Consider the following 10410-nt stretch of genomic DNA (forward strand, 5'->3'; position numbering starts at 1 on the left):
ATTGAGCGTTAAAAAGAGGATTATGCTTAAATGCCTAAGTTATCCAGATACAAATATTGGATTATTTCATAGTGCTTGTTAAAGTTGATTTAATAACGCTTATAATGTATGTACCAGTTGTAACATGTATAAAGATTAGATCGGTGCGGTAAGTCTTCAGTTATTTTTTATTTTGAGAATTTACTACTGATAGAATTGTAAAGGGGTAATATTACAATTGAACTGTTTTCATTTTGCTACTTTTTATACAAAAAAAATTCATCCACAATTATACGAGACAAGTCTCATAGTCCAAGGTGACATATGTCACATGATCATATACTTTTACAAAAAGTTTACAAATAATAGTTTACCTGACGGGTAGTAACTTAAATTGCGGTGAAAGAAGCTCTTTATAGAATCTTCAATATTTTTTGATAGATTCAAAAAATGATACGCTTGAAAAAGCACATATTTTGCGTAGTATATACAAACAATGTAAAAAAATAGTAACGCCTGTATAAGGATCCAGAATAAAACTACTGATCATAGTTGCCTGCAACGATATAAAAATCGCGCTAGTCTTATATATTTCACTTATTAATGTTTTAAGGCTGTCCTGAAATAAGAACAAATACAATTTTTCATCCAATCTCTGCTATAGAATAATACATGACTAAAAGTAGAGATAAAATAAACTTACTTTTTTTGGAAGCCATACATACTTAGAAGACCTTGTTGACCCTGTTCCAAGGAAACACTCCTCTTGAGAGGTGCCTTTTTGCCTAGCTTATCATTGTTCGAAACTCGCTAAAAATAATTGTACATTATATTGAGCAGATGTACTTTAATTTTATTAATAAAAATAAACAAACCTTAGAATTAGGTTTCACCACTTTGGCTTTTGAAACACTATTTGGTGTCCCAGTTTTTGTATTTGTCCATTTGAAAAAACTACTACGTAAAGTATATCTATGGGTACTTTGTAATGCATGTTCTACCTCTGAACATGGACTAGGTTCTCTTGACGTTTTTTCTTCAATAACACTTGTTATGTCAATACTCGTGTGGAGTGTATTTGTCATGGTAAAATTATCGGAATCTGTTGGGAGAGGTGATTCTGGTTCGCTATTGCTATTACTATACGATTCTTGACTGCAGTAGGCATTAGCTTCATTGTTTCTAATTCGCTTATCTGCAGGAGTCATCTTAGTATTTATTTCTGCATTTGTGATATCAGATTCCATATTATCATTTTCTTTTGAATCGTCACTTCCATGAATGATATTCTCGAAGCTGTTACACAATGTAAGTGAATTGTCTACGTTGTCAATATCTTTGATTTCAGAAAGTTTTGCAAAAAATTTACTTTGCGGCACAGCAGTTTCATCTATCACAGTAGGTTTGAATCGTAATAAGCGTCTGGATTTCATTCGTCTTTGCTCTTTACATATTAATTCGGGAGATGTTTCATTAAACTGTTTTTTAACAGAAAATGGATTGTGGCGAGTACTTAATACAGGTGATAAAATTATTTTTTCTTCAGGAGGAGATTGTAAGGTAGCACTTGGGCTTTTACTTGTTTCAGTTGAATTTGTATCAGTATTTGAATCATTATAGCTATACATTTTTAAAAGATCTTCTTTAGATAATTCTTGGAATTCTAAAAAACAAATATTACATATTACTGATGTAACACTGCTTTGGGAAAACTATTTTGAAACACGTGAGTACTCTTGAATTAAATGTTGTTAAACTGTCATAATCCAATTATAAAACATAAAAATAAAAATGTGCATACCTTGGTAATTACGTTTTCTTGGGGTAACTGCCATTTTTAGGCTTTTAGTTTCTAGAGTCATTTTTCGAGCAAACGTGTTAGGCCATACTGTTGTAGATTCTGTCATGGTAATCTCCTGTGATTTTAATTTGTAATCTTTGCTCCAAATACTTGTATGATTCGTTACATTATTTTCTTTCCATGGGTTAATTTTTTGTGTATTCTGGAAAATATATCAATCATGATAAAGGCTATGACTTCAGTTTTCCTTACTTTGAATAAATATATAAATTGCAATGTATCAATTAATTACCTGTACATTATCTGGATCAAAGTTATGAAGTTTCTTCAATGTAAAGGGATCACAGTTGCCAAGTGCGATTTGCCATGCAACATCCTCAGGTAATAAATCACCAGCGTAATGCAATTGCTCCTTGGTAATGTGTGAAGGAGGTGGATTTAAACGTACTTGTTTTCTTTGTAAAGGACAAAATACCAACTGATGCTTAAACGTAATAACAGCTAGTATAAATGCATCTCGATACTCTTCAGAGACATTCAAAGACTTCATATTAAGATGCGATGCTAACCGTGTAAGAGCCTAAAAAATGTTTATAAGCTGATATGACATTAACACAATGTACTTATTTACATGTAAAAATGTATACTAACCCTGCATATATCAGAATCTGTATTTTTAACAATGAACTTGCATGCTTTGCTGAGTCCAATACCTGGCAATGATGCTAAATAATCACACCCAGATAATATACACATGTGACGAAATTTATCCATATCGAAGTGCTCCACACGTAAACCCATTGCTAAATGAAGCCGGTTCTGTTCAACTAGAACGCCATTACCATTTACATCCATTTTAAAAAATATCTAAAACAATTAAATACACATAAGATAAATGGACGGTGAAGTAAAATTGGTAAAAAGTTACGATTAAAACTCCATTACCTTTTTACAGCCAAATAATGTTAAATCACTGTCTTCGGTAATAACAACATCAACAATACCAGAAGTATTTAAATATGCCAATTGAGCATCAGCTTCATATGGAGCTACAATGCAATCTATATTTCTTTTTTGACATTCTTTAATCAGATTTAAAGCCATCTCATGAGTAATATCAAGGGACCTCCTTAATAAGTTTCTTCCTTCTGCAATTTGTCCCATTTTCATTAACTCGGCTGCTCTTTGTCGATTTACTTGTCGTAATCTACAGATTAAGAGCTATTACATATACACGATGTCTAACATATAATTAGAGTTATTATACTCATCAAACTTACTCTCTTCTCTTTGTTTCTGTTTTTGCTTTGGCAGGTAAATGCCGCCCGTCAAAAACCAAGATTGGTTTGATTTTATTTGCAAGCAACATGTCTATAAACTTCATACAATACTTAATGTGTCTAAAAAGAAACCACAACAATTATTATCAATCTTCCAACTGATGGATATTTAGAACAGTGAGATTATTCTTACGCATCCGTGTGTTGACCCATTATGAGTTTATCGGCACAGAAGAAAGCACCTTTGTGTAGCCAACAATATGTATCAATAGCAACAGATCCACCAGAAAATTGAGAGATATTTCCTCGCTTGGAGGATTTCTCTAAAAAAGGAATCAAGCCGGTAATACCCATGTTTAAAAGGAAAGCTCACAAAGGTGGAAATTGAGTTTCCTGATCGTCCGTTATTATATAGGCTATCATATACACTATTATATAAACTGTACAAAATACACTCTCACAAAAGATTGCTCATCTTTCGGTGAAGAGTTTTTATCACAAATGCATAACAGTCAGTTTACTGTTTAATAATATTATTTCAATAAATCGCGCAAATGGACACGACGCCGTTGGGCCATATTGCAAACTTTGGCGCTCGTCACATGGCATAGAGTACTTCAATTTAAGGAGTGGTATTCTGTGCAACTTAAAGTGACCTATAGCAAATGCTGCCAACTAGAACAGGTAAGGATTCTAAAATCCATATATTTCCAGAGATGAGTTGGGAGATTGCTCACGGGCAGGATCGTGTGGTAGATACCTGTGCGGAACTCTGATTTCGTACGTTAGTTTTCACCGTTTTTTGCCCCCAAGGGCGGTGCAACGAATTTCTGATAGGAGCTCGCGCACTCGCGATGGCGGTACCATCTACCAGTCGCCGTTGGCAGCTCACGGACTCGTGATGGTAATACCATACGGTAGTTGACGGTGGTGGCTTACCTACGCTTACCAACACTGTTCGCTTTTTATGGTAAGGGAAGAACCTCGTGGCGCGTCGACGTGATGCGGAGTTTTGGGGCACGCGTCGGTGTCGCATACGGAACTCTCATCCAGCGAATCTGCATGAGTGCGATCGCTCCTAGAAATCTTCGCGCGTCACAACCAGCCAAGCGCCAAGCTACGGGTCGAGATGTTGAGTATATGTGCGTTCGGCGCTACACTCGACGAGTATGCGTGAGAGTCGAATACTGCGAAAAATCCTCCCGAGGCTTACCTAACTGCGGATATAAGCCGAGTCATTTTGCGTATAATTTTTACATTTCCCTACTAGAGTTATCGAGCGTTTTTCGATAGTATTCGAAAGTTTTCGAGCATTTCTCAATCATTTCCAGAGCGTTTTCGAGCGTTTTTACGCATTTTCAGAACGTTTTCGAGTGATATCGAGTGATATTCTAGTGCTTTCGATCGTTTTCGAGCATTTTCACACGTTTTTCGAGCGTTTTCGAGTGTTTTCGAGCATTATCGAGCGTTTTTCGAGAGTTTTCAAGCATTTTCGAGCGTTTTTCGAGCGTTTTCGAGCGTATTCGAGGGTTATCGAGGGTTTTTCGACCGTTTTTCGACCGTTTTAAGCGTTACCGAGCATTTTTCAATCGTTTTCGAGTGTTTTTGAAAGTTTTCGCGCATTTTCAAATCTTACCGAGCCTTATCGCAGGCCGTACAGTGCCGTTGAGTGTTGTTAAGTGCAGAAGAGTCCCGTAGAGTCCCGGAGAGTCCCGGAGAGTCCCGCAGAGTCCAGAGTCCCGTAGAGTCCCGTAGAGTCCCGTAGAGTGCTAGTAGAGTCCCGGAGAGTCCCGTGGAGTCCCGTAGAGTCCCGTAGAGTCCCGTAGAGTCCCGTAGAGTCCCGCAGAGTCTCGTAGAGTCCCGGAGAGTCCCGGCGTAGACTCCCGGAGAGTCCCGTGGAGTCTCGTAGAGTCCCGTGGAGTCCCGTAGAGACCCGTAGAGTCCCGTAGAGTCCCGTAGAGTCCCGTAGAGTCCCGTAGAGTCCCGTAGAGTCCCGTAGAGTCCCGTAGAGTCCCGCAGAGTCCCGGAGAGTCCCGTAGAGTCCTGTAGAGTTCCGTAGGGTCCCGTAGAGTCCCGTAGAGTCCCGTAGAGTCCCGTAGAGTCCCGTAGAGTCCCGTAGAGTCCGGCAGAATCCCGTAGAGTGCTCGTAGAGTCCCGTAGAGTCCCGCAGAGTCCCGCAGAGTCCCGCAGAGTCCCGGAGAGTCCCGTAGAGTCCCGTAGAGTGCCCGCAGCGTCCCGCAGAGTCCCGTAGAGTCCCGCAGCGTACCGTAGAGTCCCGTAGAGTCCCGTAGAGTCCCGTAGAGTCCCGTAGAGTCCCGTAGAGTCCCGTAGAGTCCCGCAGAGTCCCGTAGAGTGCTCGTAGAGTCCCGTAGAGTCCCGCAGAGTCCCGTAGAGTCCCCGTAGAGTCCCGTAGAGTCCCGCAGAGTCCCGCAGAGTCCCGGAGAGTCCCGTAGAGTCCCGTAGAGTGCCCATAATGTGCCAGTAGTGTCCCATAGAGTTCCGTAGAGTGCCCGTAGAGTGCTCCTACGACTTCCCGCGTCTTCACACGACTTCACAAGACTTCACGCGACTTCACGCGACGACTTCACGCAATTTGTCCGGATTCACGGGAGTCACGTAACCTAGGGTAGATACGCACTCTAGGGTACTCCAGGGAACTGTAGTGAACTCTAGGTAACTGTAGTGAACTCTAGGGAACTGTAGTGAACTCTAGGGCACTCTACGGGACTCTATAGCACTCTACGGGTCTCTACGAGCACTCTACGGGACTCTACGGGATTCCACGGGACTCTGCGGGAGTCTACGGGACACTACGGGACTTTACGGGCACTCTACGGGACTCTCTGGGAACTCTACGGGACTCTACGGGCACTCTACGGGCACTCTATGGGACTCTACGGGCACTCTATGGGACTCTACGGGACTCTCCGGGACTCTACGGAACTCTACGGGACTCTATGGGATTCTACAGGACTCTGCGGGCAGTCTACGGGACTCTACGGGCACTCTACGGGACTCTACGGGACTCTACGGGACTCTACGGGCACTCTACGGGCACTCTATGGCACTCTACGGGCACTCTACGGGATTCTACGGGACTCTACGGGCAGTCTACGGGACTCTACGGGCACTCTACGGAACTCTGCGGAACTATACGGGACTGTACGGGACTGTACGGNTCTCCGGCACTCTGCGGTAACTCTCCGGCACTCTCTAGCACTCTGCGGCAAATCTCCGGCACTCTCCGGCACTCTCCGGCAACTTTCCGGCACTCTCCGGCACTCTCCGGCCCTCTCCGGCACTCTCCAGCAACTCTCCGGCACTTTCCGGCACTCTTGGGCACTCTTCAGCACTCTGCGGCACTCTCCGGCACTCTCCGGCACTCTGCGGCACACTGCGACACCCTCCGGCACTCTCCGGCACTCTCCGGCACTCTGCGGCAACTCTCCGGCAGTCTCCGGCAGTCTCCGACACTTTGCGGCTACTCTCCGGCACTCTGCGGCAACTTTCCGGCACTCTCTGGCACTCTGCGCCAACTCTCCGGCACTCTCCGGCACTCTACAACAGTCTGCGGCAACTCTCCGGCAGTCTCTGGCAACTATCCGGCAGTCTCCGGCACTCTCCGGCACTCTCCGGCACACTCCGGTACCTCTACGGCACTCTCCGGCACTTTCCAGCAACTCTCCGGCACTCTCCGGCACTCTCCGGCAACTCTCCGTCACTCTCCGACACTCTCCAGCACTCTCCGGCACTCTGCGGCAACTCTCCGGCACTCTCCGGTAGTCTTCGACACTCTGCGGCCACTCTCCGGCAACTCTCCGGCACTCTCCGACACTCTCCAGCACTCTCCGGCACTCTGCGCCAACTCTCCGGCACTCTCCGGCACTCTCCAGCAACTCTCTGGCACTCTCCGGTACACTCCCGCAACTCTCCGGCACGCTCCAGCAACTCGCCGGCACTCTACTGCACTTAACAACACGCAACATCACTGTACGGCCTTCTGTAAGGCTCGAAAACATTTGAAATTGCGCGCAAATGATCGATAACGCTCGACAACGGTCGAAAAACGTTCGATAACGTTCGAAAACACTCTAAAAACACTTGAAAACGGTTGAAACGCTCTGAAAATGATCGAGAAACGTTCAAAAACGCTCGAAAACGCTCTGAAAATGATTGAGAAACGCTCAAAAACGCTCGAAAAGCGCTCAATAACGCTCGATAACGTTCAAAAACGCTCTAGAAACGCCTAAAAACGCTCGATAACGCTAGTAGGGAAATGTAAAAATCATGAGCGAAATGACTCGACTTATATCCGCAATTAGGTAAACCTCGGGAGGATTTTTCGCAGTTTTCGCGTCTCACGCATACTCTACGGGACTCTACGGGACTCTACGGGCCTCTATTTTAAAAACGCGCGAAAACGCTCGAAAACGCTTGACAAATGCTCGATAACGCTCGAAAACGCTGTTAAAACGCTCGAAAACATTCGAAAACGGTCAAAAAACGTTCGAAAACTGTCGAAAACCGCTCGATAACGCTAGTAGGGAAATATAAAAATCATACGCGAAACGACTCGGCTTATATCCGCAGTTAGATAAGCCTCGGGAGGATTTTTCGCAGTATTCGACTCTCACGCATACTCGTCGAGTGTAGCGCGGAACGCACATATACTCAACATCTCGACCCGTAGCTTGGCGTTTGGCTGGTTGGGACCCGCGAAGATTACTAGGACCGATCGTACTCACGCAGATTCGCTGCATGAGAGTTCCGTACGCGACACCGACGCACTCCCGAAAGCTCCGCATCACGTCGACTTCGAGGCAACAATGTATTTAATAGTGGTAGATAAGTAGATAAAGTCAAATGGAGCGTCACGAGTGTTCTTCCCTTACCATCAAAAGCGAGCAGTGTCGGTAAGCGTAGGTAAGCCACCACCGTCAACTGCCGCATGGTATTACCATCACGAGTACGTGAGCCACCAACGGCGACTGGTAGATGGTAGCGCCATCGTGAGTGCGCAAGCTCCTATCAGAAATTCGTTGCGCCGCCCTTGGGGGCAAAAAACGGTGAAAGCTAACGTACGAAACCAGAGGACAGCACAGGATGCGATCGCACGATCCTGCCCGTGAGCAATCTCCCAGCTCATCTCTGGTATTTATTAAATAGTGTTTTTTTTCTGTGGTTATCGTTAAACATCGTTAAAGATGTCGCAAAAAGTCGTGGGTGCAAAATTGGGGAAGAAAGATGTCTTGCAAGCAGTTGTTCTCGCTGACGATTTTACGACTAATCTATCACCCGGACAGAACATATTATCAAGTATTTTACTACCAGTAGTAAATGTACCACTGCTAGATTATTTAATTGAAACTTTAATTAGTTCAAGAATACATTGCCTATATCTTTACTGCAGTAATCACATTGATTCCATTAAGCAATACATACATGAAAAGAACCATAAAGATATTAATATATCATTAATTCTCTCTGACGGATGTCAGTCACTTGGAGATGCTCTTCGAGACATTGATGCAAAAGGATGGGTCCGCGGAGACTTTGTATTAATTCGAGGAGATGCATTTACTAATGCTAATTTAAAGAACCTTTTAGATATCCACCGTTCTAAAGTCGTAAAGGATAAGGGAGCAGCTATGACAATGATTCTTCGTGATATTGGTTCGACAAACGTACACTCTCTGAAAGAAGAAACAAACCTAGTCGTTACGGATGGCTCTAGTACTCAGGTTTTATTTTATAAAAAGTTAGGAAACGAGGAGAGGAAGTTTCCTCTAGAACTGGAGTGGTTTTTAGGACATGAACGAATTGAAATTAATACAAATTTTTTGGATTCGCATGTTTATTTATGCTCTCCATCAGTTCTGCCTTTATTTTCGGATAACTTTGACTTTCAGGTAATTCCACATGCAAGTAATATATCCTGTTTAATTTAATTTTACAATATTATAAATGTTTTAATATTACTTTCAGACTATGGAGGATTTTATACGAGGTGTATTGATGAATGAGGAGATTTTAGATACCCGAATTTACTCAGAGCGCTTAAGCTCGGAAGAGTATGCTCTTCCCATTACGTCCTGGAAAACTTACCATATCCTTAACTGTGACATTTTACGGAGGTTGTGTTACCCTCTCGTTCCGGATACATTTCACTGCTTAAGAAATTTCGTTCATACATCAAGAAGCACGTATAAACATCGCAGTGCCACTCTTGCTAAGGGATGTATCCTTCGACGTGATTCTCTAGTTGGCCCAATGAGTATACTAGGAGAAAATGCCATTCTAACAAGGACTATCATCGGAGACAATTGCTCTCTAGGACGTAATGTAAATGTCGAAAATTCATACATCTTGTCAAATGTAACCATTGGGGATAACTGCACTATAAAAAATAGTATACTATTTCCAAATTGTACTTTAGATACTAATGTTATCCTTGAAACTTGCATTTTATCACCTGGTATTCATATAGCAGCAAAAAGATCATGCACAAAAATGATTTTTGAATGTGAGAATGCTAATATGATTGAGAAAAATATGTTTGAAGAAGATATTGAATCCAATAGTGCAATGCTGTACTTTAACTATGATGACTCTAAAGAGTGTGACGACAATTCAACAGAGTTAGATGAATCATCCGTTGACAATGATTCATTACCAAACTCTCCCATACCAGATGATACAAATATGTTCTTGACAGAAGTTATCGACAGTCTCCTACGTGGGTATCAAGATAAATTAAATTGTGAGAACTTGATTTTAGAGATCAACTCCTCTAGATATGCATATAATGTTGGCATTCGAGAAGTTACATACAACGTAGTCAAAGCTATTCTGAGTTTACCTTTCTATTACTTATCAGAAACGAAGACCACCTTGAACACCGTTAATTACCAGAAAACATTGCGTGCTTTAGTTACATATTTCAAACCAATTATTGTTAATTATATTAAAACAGAGAATGCACAAGAAATTTGTTTACAAGCTTTGGAAGAAGTGGCAAGTACTACCGAGGAGCTACTTTCTTTCTTAAAGAATTTGTTGCATGTTTTTTACGAGTACGACGTTTTATCTGAAGAAAAAATCCTGGAGTGGTACGAACAAGAAGATGATGAAAATGCTGAGGCAGCAAGCACAGTGCGAAAGGCTGTCCAGCCCTTCATTAAGTGGCTTCAAGAAGCCGAAGAAGACTCGTCCGAAGATGACTGAGTTTCTATATTCTCTTTGAACTTTGTAAGATGTCTGTATGTACACATGTAAAATAATGATTATACTTTTTAAAAAAAAGTTATGTAGTGTACTAATTCAGGCATTCGTGGCAGACCCAATAACTCC

At 42.5% G+C, this 10410-nt stretch overlaps 2 protein-coding genes across 2 annotated transcripts; one reads left to right on the forward strand and one right to left on the reverse strand.

The window, feature by feature from the left end:
- Positions 1-149: 149 nt before the first annotated feature.
- On the reverse strand, positions 150-3668 carry LOC105697313 (exonuclease 1). Its single transcript, XM_012420529.2, has 9 exons — positions 3254-3668; positions 3061-3180; positions 2726-2987; positions 2432-2647; positions 2073-2360; positions 1781-1982; positions 855-1642; positions 683-789; positions 150-598 (listed from the first exon to the last, which is right to left on the reverse strand). Exons 1-9 carry the CDS (start codon positions 3412-3414, stop codon positions 580-582), a joined length of 2163 nt encoding a protein of 720 aa, XP_012275952.1. The 5' UTR covers positions 3415-3668; the 3' UTR covers positions 150-579.
- A 4550-nt stretch (positions 3669-8218) lies between these two features.
- LOC105694483 (translation initiation factor eIF-2B subunit epsilon) lies at positions 8219-10362 on the forward strand. Its single transcript, XM_012415184.2, has 2 exons — positions 8219-8969; positions 9046-10362. Exons 1-2 carry the CDS (start codon positions 8265-8267, stop codon positions 10282-10284), a joined length of 1944 nt encoding a protein of 647 aa, XP_012270607.1. The 5' UTR covers positions 8219-8264; the 3' UTR covers positions 10285-10362.
- Positions 10363-10410: the final 48 nt, after the last annotated feature.

The sequence above is a fragment of the Orussus abietinus genome, unplaced genomic scaffold (genome assembly GCF_000612105.2).
Source record: "Orussus abietinus isolate OABI.00-Male unplaced genomic scaffold, Oabi_2.0 scaffold26, whole genome shotgun sequence".
Classification (NCBI taxonomy): Eukaryota; Metazoa; Arthropoda; class Insecta; order Hymenoptera; family Orussidae; genus Orussus; species Orussus abietinus.